At 41.0% G+C, this 19175-nt stretch overlaps 1 protein-coding gene across 1 annotated transcript in view; it reads right to left on the bottom strand.

The window, feature by feature from the left end:
• Positions 1–18138, bottom strand: part of slc2a9l2 (solute carrier family 2 member 9, like 2) — a gene marked incomplete at both ends in the record, with an annotated part of 68791 nt that extends 50653 nt beyond the window's left edge. The window contains 4 exons of the mRNA XM_079748600.1: positions 4717–4877; positions 7040–7144; positions 13446–13548; positions 18077–18138. Coding sequence (XP_079604726.1) covers positions 4717–4877; positions 7040–7144; positions 13446–13548; positions 18077–18138 — 431 coding nt within the window. The remainder of the gene's footprint in view (positions 1–4716; positions 4878–7039; positions 7145–13445; positions 13549–18076) is intronic.
• Between the last annotated feature and the right edge of the window lie 1037 nt (positions 18139–19175).

Below are 19175 nucleotides of genomic sequence, written 5' to 3' on the forward strand. Positions count from 1 at the left end.
CAAAACCATCTTAGAAGATATGCACTCAAGCTCTCCCAAGACCATTTACCGTAAATATCCTTAAGAATGACAAGCCACTTCAATTGCTTGCGGATGGAAGGCGAGAATGGCAAAAGCATAGGGTTTTGCCACTGTAATTGACAGAAGGGTGACCGCACACATTTGTTTATTGCAGTTATTAAGTGTGTTGTGATGGCCAGAACATTCTGCACAAATATTTCACACAGCATTCAATCTTTTTTCTCTTAAAGAATCAACGATTGACTACTTTAAATGAAAACAATATGACTTGGGAAATACATATGAAAAGAATTTCAGTTTAACAGCGAAAACAATATCTAGGTTCTATAAATTATACATTTTATAACTTGTTTTTGATTAATACAATGGGAACCATGATGTAGGACTGCGAATCATCCACATTATTATATATTTGCAATTAGAATCGGTACATCTCAACTTGTCTCCTTTAGAAATGTCCTCAGAAAGGAACAGGGAGAGCTGACCAAGGGACCTGGGGATTGGATGGCAGCCAAGTCCAGGGTACACTTGTGTAATTGAAAGGGCTAAAACTGTTAAAGGGAGATATTGAGACACAGCAGTTATTTTCGGACCAGAGCAGATGGACATAGGTTGCGCTCCTTTACTCTCGGGGGAAATGAGCTCTTTTGCATGCATGTTTATCGCCCCCTGCTGGTTAAACCCCAGCTAGCTCAATCATCCCTCCATAGTCCTGTATTTTGTCTCATTAGCTGTCTCTTGCAACGCTGATTGGTATTTCACCAACACCAAAGACCTCACAGAAGTAGCATATGTTGGTAACAATGATAAAAGCCTCTGAGACCTCCAAAGAACTAGTTTATCCCACCCAATTCCCAAGTTGAGCTTAACGATATTGCTGGATTAGCAATAGCAATATTCCAATAAACTGGTAATAGTAGTGTAAAGTAACAGCATAATGCTATTGATCCAATGTGTACTTTTGCTGTTAAGGTAAAGCAAAAATAAACAGAGACATTCCCCTATACAGTTAAAGAGGGCAGACAGAATTATCTATATTCAAAATTGCTCTTCAGTACCAAACCATAAGGGCATGTCGGCCGGCTAATATATTCAACTCTTCCTGCCTGAGCCCAGAGCCCAAACCTTTGTAGACACCCTGCGCGACTGCCAGCCGGCACACAGATGTCCCGGGGAAAGAGAAGAGGGCAAGAGAGAGAGAGGATGAATAATAGTCGACACATGAAGGACCCCACACCCTTCTTGAGGGATCCAAGGTGAATGTTAAGAGGGTATAACTGCAGACACCAACAGGAACCTTGACCTTGCTTCAGCGCTCTGCTCCTTTCATTTTGTGTGTTCAATTCTACACAGCTCAGGGCGAAGCCTCCATGAGGTTTTTCCTCTGCCAATCTGACGTCCCCATCGTTAGTGGAGGGAAGGCTCCTTAGCTTCTCAAATACAGATTATTAGGGACTAATGATGGGAATACTGGCAGAGCTGCATGAGGTAATGGGGCAAAATCACACCAGGAACTCTGCTAGGTGGACACCTGAGAATCTCATCGCACCACCAGACTTGATCCTCCTCCAGATTGGAACACAGAATAGATGGTCCACCACTGCCTCTCGGGCCATGGCAAATGGACACTCTGTGTCCCCATCATACAACATTTTTTATTGTCCTCTGTTTTGAGCAAGTATGGAGTATAAAGAACATTTGAATTGTAGATTTTGTTATTATTCTGCCTTCTTTGGGTCATTCCGAGGAGAAATGACTTAGGAAGGCTTTACCTGTGGCTTACATTTTAGCTCTCCTCTGCCGTTAATGTGATCAGCTGTGATCAAACCAATTCTGGACACCAAAATAAAGTCTAAACAATGCCTAAATACTGTCATGTTCACTCCCTGACGTTGAAATTATCCCAGAGGAACTGCTACTGCCAGAGTATAAACACCTGCGCTAAAAATAGACTGAACTGAATTAGATAAAACTAAAAATAGATGCCACAATAGAGGAAGCGTAGAAAAACAGCATTTCAGTGCTGGACCATGTACTGATCTATCGAAGTCAATACCCTTCGCTGCAATTCATCCTCATATAATTCTAGGGGTTAGGTAACAATAGGGCTGGGCGATATGACCAAAATATCATATCCTGATATAGGTCATTCATATCCCGATAACGATATATATCACAATATAGCGCATTTTCTGTAAATTCAATGAAAAATAAATAGTTTGTATAAAATGACCACATGGAAAGGCCTATTTCGTATTACATTTTGAATTATATACTCTACAAATAAAGATAACTTACTCATGATTATTTTTCTCCTTTTATTTAGAACCTTTGTGCAAATTATGCATGCAACAAAATATATATTATATGAATGTATAAATATAAAAAGGTAAATAGAAAACACTTTTTTGGTTGGTTTTCAAAAATATTAAAACCAACCAAAAAGCTCTTGAGTCGTGGGGACTGCGTGAGGATCACCTAGTCTGTGTCACCACGGATAACGCCACAAACAACATCCTTGCACTTCGGCTGAATGACTGGACACGCTTACAACGTTTTGGTCACCGTCTTCATCTAGCCATCGGTGAGTGTCTAAAACAATGTAAAAATATATTTCAGCAAGAATAAGAATTTTTATAGTAACAGCCATACATGGTAAACTATGTCTGCAATTGAGTTTCTGAGCATTTAAAAGCCAGTTTAAAAGCTTAAAATACAGAATACTCCCCCTGACTTTGTAAACAATCAAGTCATGATTTTTCCCACCCCCTAGTGCGCACCTCTATAAAATACAGTAACAATAAAATATCATTTTTAAATTAAAATAGTGGTTGGTTTGTGGCGTTATCCGTGGTGACACAGACTAGGTGATCCTCACGCAGTCCCCACAACTCAAGAGCTTCCCTGAGACCTCTGGCTATAATTTCTCCCGTGTGGTCATCTGGGAAATAGCTTGCCTGTAAACACCGACTGCAGAGTGTCCAGTCTCAAACAAAGTGCATCGTCAGGCTCATATAGGGATGTGTCGTTCGGCTCGACCACATATCTGTTGTTATAGCGTAGTACAATACCTTGTGGATTTCCTCCTCTACTTTGGCCCGACACTCTTGATATAAATGAGGCAACTGGACTCGAGTGAAGTATTTTCGGCTTGGCATTGTGTACCTTGGGTCGAGTGTTCGCACCAACTCACGAAACCCCTGTTTCTCGACCGTGTAAATTGGGGCCATGTCTTTGCAGATGTAAATTGCAATGGCAGCCGTTATCTTGTTCCATCGTCGGGAATCTTTGTCATATGGTGTGCCGCGGGCAAAAGCTTGTTGCACGGTCTGGGGTTTGTTTTGAGCACTCGACGACTGTATTTTTTTGGATTTCATCCGTAGACTCTCTCCGTACTGTTTGTCTTGATTCTTTCGTAGGTGGTAAAATAGGTTTGTGGTGTTTGAGTCTGGTGAGGGGACCGGTTTGCGGCATACTTTACAAAGTACGTTTTTCTGGTCCGTGTCCGACTTTTCAAACCAAAACCACGTCCATGCGATAGAAGTAGCCCCTCTTTTAGGTACAAGCTCACTTTGTCTTGGCTGGTCGTCGGGAGTCCTTCTGCTGTTCAGAATTGTCACGTTCACTCTCCTCCGTGTTTGTTTGTGTTGCCTTCACGTGCCGTGTGGAAGAATGTAAAGCGTCGTCCAAATGACGAAAAATATTACCGTAAAGAGTGTGATTTGCGGCAAGACGATATAAACGATAGAGCATCATATGAAACGATAGATGTTTTTTGTATCGTCACACGATATATATCGTCATATCGCCCAGCCCTAGGTAACAATATGTAGCCTATACCATTATATAAAATATAACTTCCTTCAGAGCATCATTACACTGTTCCGTTACTGGGTATACTTGTGTACTTAAAACATTCCATTATGTCCTGCACCAAGGGCAGGATTACCATGTGCAACGTACTGGAGCCAGGACGCATAAATGAATGAAGCTTACTGAGGTAGCAACCAATTAGCTTGCTGTTGTGTACATTACACCAATCTCAAATGGTCTGCTCCAGAGATGTGTGTACAAGCTATGAATACAGAGAGTGTGTGTGTCAATACTAAGTGTTTTTCCTGTGTGACACGACGGCCCTTCTCCACCACCAGCCTCGCCCTCCACTGGTGCAATAGCTGAAAAGAAACTATCTATTAGCCGGCCCCTAACTGGTGGGATCAGCGGGGGGCATTAAGCCGCAAGAGAACCTGGAGGAAGACATTGGGGGCACAGGTGGAGCCTCCGCTGGAGTAAATGCCATGCCTGGAGCCCTCCTGTAACACCCTGGGCAGCGGAAAATAGACCATGTCTTTCCTTCAAAGGTGTACGCTGCCTGCTACAAGTCCCTTGCACAACCTGAGCTCAGCCACACTCTGTAATGGGATCACGATTGTAGAAGGACAGGACAGGACCAGACAGGATGGGTGTTGAGTGTATTAGTCAGAGCAAGGGAGGAAAAGCCAAGGAAGAAATTATGTGTAAAAATAGATTGCAACTGTAGATAGAGCATTATTGTCTGGGCTCTCAGGAAAACACTTAAGTTAAAAGGTCAGGTAACACAATTACAAGAATGCAGTAAATAAACAACAGATTGTATTGCATGATTAATTGTGAAAATACTCTTTAAATCTATTTTGAATCAGACTAGCGACTTACCTCCCCAGGGCTTTCACCATAGAAGAGACACAAAGTGTTCCCAAGAGGCCCCCAATGGCAAATATGGAGACGGTGGACGACCACAGCAGGGTGACTGTCTCTGTGCTGGCAGGCTGGCCGTACCTCTCCATCCATGTCCGGTTGTACATGGATTTTATAAACTGCATGGGCAAGACAAAGACAACAAGTCTATTGAGAATCACTGAGTACCTGAGTACCAGCATTGCTTGATAATTGATACCACTCACTTGTAACTCCAAAAGACATTGCAAATTATAAAAATATGCAATGCGCAATGTCAATGTGCATGACATAGGGAGAAGAGTAGAGTACCTTTGTATATATTTGAATGGCATTAACATTTGTATTGACCGATCTCATTGGGCTACAACCAACATAATTATTTTATCTGCAATAAATCTATATCGATTCATCTGTGTTTTCATTTTAATCAATTAATTAATCGGATAGGGGGCAACAGTGTGTGTGTGTGTGTGTGTGTGTGTGTGTGTGTGTGTGTGTGTGTGTGTGTGTGTGTGCGTAAAAATGTTGTGAGTTTATAAATATATTGTGTAAGGGCACTGAGTGTCTCTGGACACCGAATTAGTCAACTAATTGCAAAATGTTAATTGGCGTTTTAACCAAATGGAGAGGGAAGACAAATGGCACGGCCAGAACTCCCAGTAGATACAATTATTTGAACCTGAAGGGCAGAGCACCGTTCGAATATGTCACCATACTCCTTTAGGTTTGCATCAGCTCCTCTAAACAATACCACCACGCAATGACTGCTATCTCATCTAGATGTTTTATTGGATAGAAATACACTTAGTTTTTATAAATATAACATCATCTTACTCAATTATTTATTTCCCATAAAAAACTCAGAAAAGGGCTGAGGTTAATAAGGTCTAGCCAGGCTAGAATGCTTAATGGCTTCCCTCGACAGGTTGTTATTCAACAACCCCAGAGTTTATGTTGTGTTATCGTTTAATGGATCCGAACTGTTAGTGTTTTGTTCAGACTTTTGTGCAAATCAGGTACAGGCTGAGATTTAATAGTTTGGTATATAACAATAAATAAATAAATCCTTCATTTAGTTGTTTTTTCCATCTGTACAGGGATTTGCTTGCATACATTAGCCGCCCGCCTTAAGTATTGATTCATTTATGGGTTTCTGATTGTATTCAGTTTCAATTGTATTTATAAATATTGAAATGGGTTAACATGAGTAGTTTATGCCCAATAATCCACACATGAATTAGAAAATAAACTTTTCATGAGTGTTATGCGTTACAATGCCTTCACTAATAATGAACAGGGAAAGGTAACGTGCGTGCGTGCGTCATGTGTTCATTTGTTTGTAGTGCTTGGTTGGGTGTGTGTTGATTCCCTTCAGAAGAGAAGCTAAACCTAATGCATAAAACATACTGAACTATATGCAATTACCACCTCATACATGGCTTTGTGTGGAAGACAGGTGGGCACTCTGTTGGGGTCACATGTTTTGTCATTTCCTTTATTTTTGTGAGGTGAGGGCAAATGAGGGCAAATGTTTGTGTCAGGAAAGTAAACCCTGCAACACTGTTTAATTTGTTAAACATTATTAAATGACTAACAAAAACATGACCATTTTATATTATTGGATGTATATTTGTTTACCCATACTACTGTACAGCCTAGGTGGGCTGACAATATTTATACAGTACAGTTGAGTATTAGGAATTCTATAAACAGCAGTATTTGCTTGATTAGCAATAGCAGCAGAAAAACAGCAGGAATTGATGATGGCAGTTTCAAATCTAAATGTATGTTCAGAGTCCTTTGATCTAAACGAACCACAGAGAGCCAAGACACAACATTCAATCATTAATTTGCGGCCTCTAGCAGGATAGCCCTACAACCAGCCCCATTCGATTAGGTCATTGACTCTCTTGTTAATTATTATTTTTTAACAGGTCATAAACTCATGACCTCACCTCTTCTCTAGGCTGTACAGTATGACAAGGTTCAATCCCCTGTTTTCTATTGGGTGACAATCACCAACCAATCACAAACAGCCCACACCCTCTCTGTGGTTGGACAACAGGGAGGGTGTGATACCTGGGTGAGAATGGCACACAGACCAGTTGGCCTCTGGCGACCTATTGTTTGACTTACATGAAAGGAATGCCATTTGCCAATCCCAACCCCTGAATTGCTTCTAGAATGACACAACGAACACAGCAGTATATACTTTAAGTTCGGCCTAGTTTTAAGGCACATGCCTTTTTGAAGCACACAATTGAATACATTCTTCTTCACATAACATAGTCTGTCTCACCACGGCTGGAGCGTTGACTACCGACAGGTTGTATCCGTAGAGATAAGAAGACCCAAGGGCACTGATGAAGGCTGCGTTCATCAAACATGCTGTGATTGGCTGCTTCTGAAAAACATTTATTATGACATAAATCTTTTCTCTGTAAAGTTCTGAGGAAATGGTCATCGAGGGACAACATATATTGTGCAGGATGCAGCCTAACCCAATGCGCCTAATACATAGGCCTGCTGTACAGTGTGTTGACCTGGCACAAACATTTCATTTATTCATTGGAAATACATTCAGTAATATCTAGCAAATAATGATGGAAATTGCCATGGTACAAGTGCACTGGAATATATATATATATATATATATATATATATATATATATACACACACACACACATATTAATATTATCAATATTATACTCATGTTTGATTAGTGTGGATATTATTTCCATCCCCTCAAAGGGCTGTTGCTTTAGATTGTAGTGAATGCTTCACTTCACATTTTATTTTAACTGAAGGGGACATATTATGAAAACAACTCTTTTCCTGGGATTTGGGGTGTTGTTTTGGGTCTCTGGTACTCCCACACGCATACAAACTTTGAAAATAGTCTGTACATAATTTTTTGAGTGAGATATGCATTTCTGAAGTACCCCGCCTACAGTTACCAAACGAGCGAGTCAGTTTCGGCGCCCCCTCCTACGTAGGAAGGGGGCACAGTTGAATATCACCTCCCACTTCCCCACTCCCCTCCAATCAGAGCATAGCTACGATTTTGTGGACCAGCGGACGAGCAGGGAGAACACGGCGGCAGCCCGGCAGCTCAGCTCCGGGAGTACAATCCCTTACTCTGCCGCACTGCCGCCGAGGTCCCCCCGCCGGAGCTGCCGGACAGTCCGGAGGAGGAGACATGGAGGAGAAAGGGATTGTACTCCCGGAGCTACCCCCGCCGGACTGCTGCCGAAGCTTCGGCGGCAGCTCCGGCGGTGTACTCCGGGAGCTGAACTGCCGCCGAAGCTGGCAGGTCTGGCAGCTCCGGCGCGGGGAGCTCGGCGGCAGTCCGGCAGCTCAGCTCCCGGAGTACAATCCCTTTCTCCTCCATGTCGCGGTTCATGGACTTCAGAGAGGCAAGGCCAAACTTCCTTTCCCCCAATTCTTCTCAACCATGGCCGAGATATCCCCCACTACGAGACTTTACTTGTTGTGGAAGTACCAGAGACTCCAGACGTCTTTATGATTCATAATATCATCCGAGGCGCACATAGCATTTGTCTGTGGTATTAGATATAATATTATATAAATACCCATAGATAATAATAATAACATTATTATTATATTATATATTATATATTATATAGATATAGAGCTCCAGGAGTCCGCCAATGGCAACAATCCTTTCTCCTCCATGCTGTGGTTCAGTCTGACAGCTCATTGGTCAATGGGCAGCAGCTCATTTGCATTTAAGCTACAGACACCAGAAACAGCGCATTCTGAGCAGACTAAACGGAGGGGAATAGCGGTAGGCAAGATTTTTTTTCCTAAAAGCTATTTCCAGCAAACAGCTTCAAAAACATGTTTTCTGGAACTCAAATACTATGTTTACTTGTTGGGAAATAACCATAATATGTCTCCTTTAATTTATGTTAAACCGGCTTTCTCTGTTCTGTTCAGTGTTCTCTTTTACTTTTTAACAGTAAACCTATTCTTTCCGGAACATATATTTTATAACAGACAATAATATTTCAGGGAACATTTTGCTTTCGGTTTCATTGTATACATTGTTCATGGATCAATTTTTTTTTTTTCTGTCAAGCGCTGCTTTTTATTTATACCCACATTATATTGCCAACTGACACACACAAAATGAACAGCTGGAGATCAGGGAGGAGAAGTTGCTCAACTTATTCCTATCTGACTTATGAGGCATCGGACGACGATAAAAATGACAGGGGTCGTCTTTGACTTTCCCCGCTGTGTTATGTCGCAGAATGTGTCGACTGATAGGGGTGTGAACTCCCACGTCGCCATTGGCGACATTCGTCTTTCGCCTTGACACTCCCCCTCCTCCCTCTTTTTAAAGTTTTGTATGTCCGCTTTGGGATGTCTGTCTTATATCACCAATATAGCACAAGCTGACCTTCCTGGATAGGACCCTCTTTTTGTTGTCCTCTTGAGACTTTTCTTTTAGTGTATTCATCAGATGCTTGACATTAAGAAGCAGGTCGGGGTGGGCCTCTTTGCACATGGTCATCAATCACCTGTGACATCGCCACTCCTGACCCTTTTTGAGTAACCAAATCAGGCCAATAGGACTTTTAATGTTTCATTTCTGCGTGTACAAACTCACTGTGATTTAGCGTTTCATTCAAAGTCTTGCATGCACAGTGTACAGGGTGTATGGATTTTGAACTTTTAACTGCCAGAAAACCAAGGCATAGATGGGGGATGGGAATGAGAAGCTTTTTTTTGCTGTAATAATTTTGGAAAGAAATGTCTCCTCACAAACATGCCTAGGGAGATGGTAGCGGTGACCTCTAACCACGGGCACACAGCTCATGTCAGGACATTACACCTGTTGATGTTTGAATTGTTGTTTTCCAGTTAATGCTTTTAGAGACGTCTGAAAGGGTGCCAACAAGTTCGAGCTACACACACCCCGTCCATTGATTGGTCGACAGAATCGTCATTTCTGCGTGACAGCGGGATAATAACAAACAAACAGAGTACCCTCAAGGTATTTATGGACAATGCCGAAAGCTTTGTTTATTGAAGAAAATGTTGCAGAAAAGTTTGCCGTCCTTCTTGGACGTCCTACATTGCTCTTTGTTTATTGTGTCACGTTTTTTTTTCCCTTGGATTTATTAGCAGGCTATGCTGTGTCGGGCTGCTATGAGGTCACACTGTTTATGCAGCTGCCGCGGCGATCGAAATCCGACTTAAACCCGCCCTACCATAAGGGTACTGTTGACGGTGGAAACGCAAGCCATAACTGAGCTGGGCCAAACTGCACCTTCAATACTGGGCAAAGTTGTGCTGGCTCGAACCGCAACCGCCGGTGGAAACGTGCCATTAACTGACTCCAAATTGGCCCTAAAAAGCTAACGTCCACAAAGAAGAAAGGAGCCCCCTGCATTCCCTCTCTCCTGTTACTTATAGGTTAAAGTGCACGAGTTAATACTACAGTTAAACACTGCCTGCTTTAATGTATTCCACAATCCTATACAGTGGTATGGTTGCAATTGTTTGAATGCATGCTTCTTGTCTAAGTACATGTGATTGTCTATATGCTCATGCATGTCAGATCTTCATGTTAAGCCATATATGGGGAATAGGTATTGTTTGTTTATAGTATTGTTTTATATCGTTATACACGGCTCAAGTTGTCTATAATGTATTTTTGTAAATTCTTCATACTGTTATATACTGAGAATTCAGAGAACGAGGAATAAGTGCATGTTTAGTTAATGGGCAACTGGGGTGGGGGACATGGGAGGGGTCGAAGTTCAAGGCCCGAATCATTGAGTGTTGTGATTGGTCAGTGCATGTAGGGGAACCCACACCATTTGGGAATCTGAAGCCTGAGTCCAGATCAGGAGTTCTTTGTCAAACCGACTCAGGTTTTGGTTTTTATTTCTGTGCAAGTGATAATTAAGTATTTTATCTTTCAAACTTCGGCTTTTTCGACCACTCTTAGTTTGTTTAAGTGTTTAAGGGTTTTATCCACCACAGTCCAGCTTCAGTGTAGTGGGTCGCACACCAGACGCGACCCACTACACGTCTGTCATATACCATTTATCTGTGTACAATCATTTAAAAATAGTAACTCACTTGTAATAAATTTAAACTCTTAAAACATTTAGAAAATGTCAGTCTTGAGCCCTGCACAATAAGTATTCAGCTGTTCTTCATAGAATCCTGACAATATGCACTTTCTCCTGTTCCTGCACTGCTCTAGCACCCTCTCTGGTGCAAGAGAATCTGTCTGAGAGCCCTATCCCAGCTGCTCCAGAAAAGGCTGAGGTGACCTCTCCTGTTGGCCCTTATCACCTGTATGTCTATTAACCCCTGATATGGTGAAGCTCCGAGAGTATAGCTCAGGGAGAACAATTTAGGATGAATATTTTCGCACTTGTATTTAAAGATTAGGATTCAGGGGACTATTCGATTCTACAACACATCCTGATACTTTTTTGTCTAACATAGATAGATTTTAATAATTAAGATAAATGGACCAGGGCAGGGGTTTTCAAAGTATGAGAGACTGAGCCCCCCCTCAGAGAACAAATTTCAGCTGAGCCCCCCCCCACCAAAAAAAATGTTCTAAATCCCTGTGTTTTGAAAGATCTTTTAATTATTTCACACATTTCACAACATCTCTGATCATATTTTACACATTTTAAATATCTCTCATCATATTTTTGAAACATTTTAAACATATTTTTGAATCGTTCTAATCATCTTTGTGCGTTTTTAAACGCATTCCTTAACACATTTTAACATCTTTATCTAAGCATGTTTTTGCTTAACTTTTTTTAAATACATTTGAACAGCTTAATCTGTAAACTCCCAGTTTAGCATCCTTTGTAGCTCACCTCTACTTTAGTGGGAGCAATGAGTTTGCGTATTTAGCTGTGTTCGAAATCGTTACCTATCACGGATATAGTGCACTATATAGGGTGCTCGCCATTTTGTAGTGGTGTTCCAATTCTCAGTGCTAAATTTCATTCACTATATAGTGGACTTAAAATACCCAAAATTTGAGTGAACATACGACGTTCCCTACATGTTACTCCCGTATACCACAATGCAATGCGGTCGTATTTTTCCGGAGGAGAAGAAGAAGCTGAATAACCGCAAAAAAGAAAGCCAGAGACTCCATTAAATGATGGAGTCTCCGGCTTTCGTTTAGAAATGTCAACAATTTATTTGCGATTTAACATAGAAAATGTTACATTCAAAATCAATTTAAAAAAAAACTTGATCAAAGAAATGTAACACTCAACATCAATTCAACCTCCAGCTTACCTCGTGGGTGACCGGTTCGTTTACATGATGTGGGCGCATCTGTCTGCGTCACACAAATACCCGGCGCATTTACTGACGCAAATGACGTTTAGAAATGTTCAGCGTAGGGTCCGAATTGTCGTTTGTTCGCTCCCTATATAGTGCACTATATCATAAACACTATATAGGGAATAGTGAGTGAGTGAATAGGGAACGATTTCGAACACGGCTTTTGTCTTTGCGTCTTCGCGTTTTTTTCTGTTACTTTTTCTGGTTTATTTTTTTCTCACGTCGCGCCCCCCCTGCGGAACTCTGGCGCCCCCCAGAGGAGGCGCGCCTCACATTTTGAAAACCACTGGACCAGGGCATAAGGTGGGTGTGTAATTATTAATGTTCAGTTTATCCTTATACTATATAGCAGAGGTTCTCAAATTGTCTGGCCTTGGGGCACACAATTTCTCATGGTCATTAAGTTGCAACCCACTTCAAACCAAGCAAATTTGTTTCTCGAAGACGGGCTAGTAAACACATACACAATACAATCATAATCTTTTTTAAACATAAATAAACTAATATTTTCATCCCTCCATTCAAAGCACATTACTCAAGCATAAAAGAAGTATGAACATCAGTCTGTACTGCTGATCCGTTTGAATAAGTTACAGCATACTGTAACTGCATTATTGTTGACTAAGTAGGCCCTGCTCCATAGCTTTTAAACACACATAGCCTTACCTCACCTTAGGTTAGGTATAACGTTAGGTACATTGACCTGACATAACTTCCTGGGAGTTGAATGTTGAGTCTATCAATGCTTTATGTGTTATTTGTATACAAGAGTTTCATTATCCTGTTAGAGTTTCACATAAAATTGATAATGCATAATTGGTTATGATATGCATGCAGCACACACTGCTCATGGCTAACTTTAATTTAAAGGGTGGTCTTGCACATTGGGGGAGGAGTATTATGTCTGAAAAACCTTCTAAAGCGTGAAATTGCATCACTGTTTACTCTCTCAGACTCGTGTGTATAAAGTTAATTTATCTTTATACTTAAATATTTATTCTCATTGGGAATAAGAAGCTGTTGTGCTCAGGAATACATTAAACACGGATGGCTATGAGATGGTTATGGTTAGCTATTTGGTGAGACATGGTCATGTTACATACGGTTTAGGATTAGATATGTTTAGGGTCAGGGGATCTGAGGGGGTGGTGGGGGTCCTGGGAATACTAATCAGAAAAGAGTTATCTAAAGTGCAAATATACAGGGCCCAAGGTCAAAATAACTTCAAATGTTTTTAAATCCCTAGCAAGTACACACAAATAACTTCAGAATTTAAATAAACGTTTATAATACCTTGAACTACGAAAAAATGTCAAATGTGAAGATAAAAACCCACACTAACCTTTTGCGTTCCGATGTTCGTGAAACGTAACTCCTTGCCGCCATTGTTTGTTTGGACAATGTGGGGAATCTCTGGTTTATCCATTAGTTGTGTCGTCAGCATGCTGGAACCAAAAAGGGGAAGCATCATGTGAGGCTTTATCAACTCACATGAGCGTATGTGTTGTGAAATGCCTTGTGGGAAGCAAAAACATGTACTTTTATTTATTGAAAAAATGCGGGAACTTGCGAAAAATGCAGCTTTTCGAAGACATTCACGTAGCGTAATTACGTCACTTCATAACGTTCCCATGGCAACAGGGGGAAATGGCTGCTCTTGTGTGAAGTAAACGCAACATTTTTTTAACTTTCTGCTAAGATATAGGTGACTTCTTTGCAACGAAAATGCGGGGATTGTGAAATCATGCAAGCCCCGCATATTTTGCGCGGAAATCGGCAATTTATGCAGTGAAAGTGCGGCATATTTGGAAAAAATGCGGCCCCCGCATGAATATGCGGACTTTGGCTGATTATGCGTTGAATTATGCGATCGCATAATCGCGTTTTTCTGGAGGGACTGGTTAATATGCCGAATGTAAAGGCTTGTTTTGCAATGCGGAATTTAAAACTTGAAGTCGGAGTTCCAACCGGACCGTTTAGCCAAAGTATACTACTCCGACTCAGCTCTCCGTCGGGATGTCGGATATGCAATGCAATTCGCCGCCCAATCTATCTTATATATTGACTGCAAACCATGTAAGCAGTGTTGTAAATAAACTTCCAAAGCTTTTCAAATGTTATTTGGTGTTTTATTGGTCATTAAGGTGCGAAGTTAACAATGTACAAAAAATTTAAGGTGCAAAGTCCAACCGGAGAAGTGATTCAGGAAATGATTTCGTTAGAGGACGAATCACAGCCCTTGCCGTCTCGGTTGCGCCGACCAATAGGTCCACGGCGTCGACGGATAGCTAAAAAATATTGGATGCGCACGTAAGCTACTGAGAGGGTCTCCGACAGGCTCTCCGTCTATGGAGAGGGTTCTCCGTGTCTACGTACAGCACTTTAACATGCACACGCATTTGAAAAGGCTACATCCAGGTGTTACTATCACCGTTGCTGTGAAAAAAAACGAGCTGTGCAAACCCAGCTCACAACATTATTTCAACAACACTATTTCCACTTGGAAAAAATAATGAGATGAAAGTGGATCTACTACTACAATGTTAATATGGCACTGCAGTCTCAAACCAAGTTGTTATTTCACAACAGCATTGCAGTATTCCAGAAGATGAACAGACTAAAGTAGTGTGGTTAAACAAATGCAACGTGCACTTCTAAAGCTATGACAATGCGTGAACATTTTTGGGGAGGACTTTTATACGGACAGTCCACAAATGCTACAGTTCAAAATACCCTTGACATGTTTTTGCATTTGAAAGAGGTGGCAAAAAACAGACTTAAACAAATGTTTAAATCCTTAAACATTTCCCTAAAAAAAAGTGCAATCCAACTCACCAACACCAAATCCTTTACATCCAACAGCTACCGAAATGAGCACTGGCACTGCATTGGACTAAGAAGACTAATTTGATATGCACAGTCTAGGTACAAGGTTCTCTCTTACATCACGTGTGCATCCTTAGTACTTCCAAGAAAACCAATCAATAATGTTATGCAACCATAGCTATGACAATCTCGATGAGGTAATGCCTTCAAGTACCATGGTAAATGGACTGAATTTATGTAGTGCTTTTCAGACCTGTGGCCACTCAATTGAAACCTCACTGAAACCAAATAAAGAAGTGGACCTCCTTCTCATAATTCATTGATTATTATTCCCTCCAATTTGACCGAGCATGTGTTTCTCTTCTATTGAGCTTGTTGTTATGCATATCATAGATTGGAGAATTATGATAATATTGCGTATGGTAAATTGTGTCTGTGTCATGTGTCTGGGAAACGAAAAACCTCCCTCTGCCATCAGCATCAACTGCTGCCCAGATGGAGCTCAACACATCCGTACACATCTCGCCACCGGTGTCCCTTTGTTACGTTGTCAAGCATCAAAGAACACAACTTGAGTTCAGAGCAGAGTAAAACATTCACAAACTGGTTTGCGGAGACACATAAAACGAAGGCATTTACCGTATTTCCCGCACTATAACGCGCACCGGATTATAAGGCGCACCTTCAATGAATTACCTATTTTAGAACTTTTTTCATAAATAGGGCGCACCGGATTATAAGGCGCATAGCATAGAAGATACTGCAGTCAAACTTTTGACTGGGGATGCGTTATGCATCCACTAGATGGAGCTGTGCTAATTGTATAGCTCGTCACGCGCAACGCAACTGTGAGGACGAGTTGCTGCATTTAGCAGATATAAAACTGGAACCTTTATGACAAAAAAGTAAAACACAATTACGCAGTTCCAAACCTTAGATTTTTTAAATATCTTGCAAACGTGAATGATACAAAGTAGAGCATCGCACCCTCGAATATTGTAGTGTGGCCAGTCTTCCGCCCGATTTCCTGGCTCTGTGATCGTATAGTGTGACCTTCCTACTAGTGGAGGAATATCTGTCGTGTGGTCTGAACCAGCCATAAAGGGAATGTCAACAAAACAGTCAGACAAAGTCAAACTTTATTAAGCGTTCTGACAACTTTGTTCATTTGTAAACACGAAACAGAAAAAGAAACAGTCTTATACCGCTAATTCAAACGTTAGCATAACTCAAAATTGTTCAGTTACTTTTTCCAGTTCATTCCACAAATCCCTCGAATTCTTCCCCTTCAGTGTCCCAATTGAAGAGTTCGGCGAGTTCAGCGTCTTCCACTTCCGTACCATTGATTCATTAATGTTGAATTCTCTCGCTGCTGCTCTATTCCCATGTTCTACTGCGTGACTGACAGCCTGGAGCTTGAACTCTGCGTCGTAAGCGTGTCTCTTTGAAGGTGCCATTTTGGAGTCTTTATACGTGACGTGGTGTGGGACTGTGAGTAAGCGCAGTAAAATGCTGTGTGCACTGACTACGATAGCCGTAATGCTGCAAGCGGTGTGGCTTTATCGTAGTCGTAGTGAAACATTTTATTATTATTATTAAATTGTTTTTATTGGTTTTTCATACTGAAACATTTTGACAGAGCGCCGTTTACAACCAGTATGGATCAACCAATTAACCAATTGATCCATATATAAGGCGCTCCGGATTATAAAGCGCACTGTCGTTTTTTGAGAAAATTACCGGCTTTTAAGTGTGCCTTATAGTGCGGAAAATACGGTACACCTATTTTCTCTAAATGACAGTACGTTAAAAAACGTTATGTTTAAGCTCATATAAGACATATTACCAATGGTTGGTTGTGCCCAATAAGCCTACACATCCCTTATGAATAATTTTAGAAGACATAAGCTTTCTTACGGAACCGAAAAGAAGCATAGGCCAAAGATCGTCTCAAGATGTATTTCCATAATAAAATCCCTATTTTAACATTTAATGCGTTTTCCACATAATGTGTATGCGTTTTCCACATGTTTCATATTTGTTTTATTTATTCATTTTGGTTACGTCAGTAACCAAAATGTGCTGTGTGGCCATTTTTGACTTGAGGTCAATTTTCTTGCATTTTGCAGAAACCCAACAATAAATGTGTAGCACCAGACTGAGCCTGTGGGTTTTCATTCTGTGCCACGCTACTTGTGTTTTTACTCATCCCTGCTAAAATAATAATAATGAGGCAAGGGCTTGGGAAAAGGTCATTCTATACCTGAAATAACAGGGGGGAAATTACAATGGGAGGGTTTAAAAATATTGCCATACCCTCTCTTCCTCTCTCAGAGGGCAGTAGGGAATCCATGTCATTAATACTGTAAAAACAACAGATGCTCCCTAAACAAAAGTAAATCGTGTACCTGTGTGATCCAATATAAACAATATATTTTGTAAAAAAAAAAAGTGAACTGCCAGGACTTTATAATATTAATCAATAATAATTGTTGTTGTTTTTTTTACAATTTCTTATTTCCCATCTAGGATAACATGTTACCTAAACGTTGTGCATGCCCTTAGAGTGCCAAAAAGGTACAAAGAAGAAATTATGAACATTTCTCTTTTCCATTTGCAAAACTGCTACACTACTTTGGAATTCCCCAGTTAGGAGTACCCTTCCAGTAACCACGACAGTGTCCAGGATCTGGACAACCGGTATGCATAAAACCTACCCCCACAACAGCAGCACACATGCGCAGGTCCAGAAAGATTCAAAGCAGAATTATACTCCGACAAAGCAATACTGTTCCCAAACGCAACAAAGGTTATCACACTGTACCACGATGTACTGCATATTTAATAGCCTTGGTAATAAAGGAATATCCTAGAATAGGTTTCTGGTTTCTTGTATGAATTCTTGCATGATTGTCTGGGGCAAAAGTGGAGGGTCAGCTTGCTTTCCGATCAAAGACTGCATTATTCAAGCCAACTTATTAGAGGGATCATATTGTTTCAATTACTGCTCGGCAGCTATCCACACTGAGGACATGTGCCAAATGTATGGGCATTTGAGCCAAGCTAGTAGTTTAGAAAAAAGCACATAAAAAAAGAACCCATTTACTTCAACAAAAAAAAAGGAATGTGGTGGTTTCGCTGTCATACCTTGAGTCTCTGTGGGAGTGCATGGGTCGGCGCGGCATGTGGTCCCCTGGTGGAGAGGACATCTTCTTAGCGGGTCTCGGGATCCGGATTCTCCTGGAGGAACATACAGTGTATGTATGTTCCGGTTATGAAAGCCACGTGGGTAATCTGACCCACGGCAGAGGAGGCTGGCTTCTTTTCACCGTTAGCCCATAAACAGCAATGCTTTTCCAGGGCCAGTTGGACCGGTAAGATACATCATGGGAGGGAATAAACAGTAATAATGTAATAATTAATAGTTACAATAATAACAACAAGGTTGTTGAGAAGGCGAAACTAATGTTGGCACAAGAACAACGTTTTAGTATCGGGAACCACCTGAGGGGTGTTGTCAGCGCCATAGTTACTGAGTAATCGTTACCTGGAAATACATTGTAACTTGGCAAACAAATCAATGAGTATCTCAAAGAGATTCTCTCTCATCACAGACAGAGCATGTCCGTTGCTTTAGCTCTACTGAATTGGAAATGCTTCCTTCAAGTATAATAATAAGCAGGCTGTCTCAATCAGCTGCGTTAAACATTAACTTGGGCATTGGTTCAGAACTCCGAGTTAAACTTTTAGAAAAACATAAACCTTCGTACAACCATTTTAATAAAAATAATTAACAAAACCGCTACTGTTGAATTCAACTTACCAAACTCTCGCTCAAGTCTGCCACATTCCAGAATGTTCTGCAGGTTTTGTCGGCAAACCACACTAATAGCAAGCCTTAAGTCATGTATTATCACATGAGGATTGGAGACGGACATAATAAAGCAGTGCATGGGGGCCGGCCGAGGGGCGTCATTTTGCTGAGCGACTCAAGCTCATTTATAACAATAACAGAAACGATTTACCACAGCAACACCAGGCTTGTTCTCGCCAGGTGACAGTCAGTACTCAAGGTAAGTACTTACAATTGTTTGAAGAGTTCAAGTTCTTAAAAAATACATATAATTCCTTCCTATCGCTGCGCAATAATAGTGGAAGGCTTGGTGAACAGAAAGTCTCATTACAGTAGGCCCTATGTGTTGATATTCTTCGCATTTGTTCAGGCAAGCATATAAGTAGGGATAGT

This window comes from Pollachius pollachius (assembly GCF_949987615.1).
Source record: "Pollachius pollachius genome assembly, chromosome: 12".
In the NCBI taxonomy this organism is placed as follows: domain Eukaryota; kingdom Metazoa; phylum Chordata; class Actinopteri; order Gadiformes; family Gadidae; genus Pollachius; species Pollachius pollachius.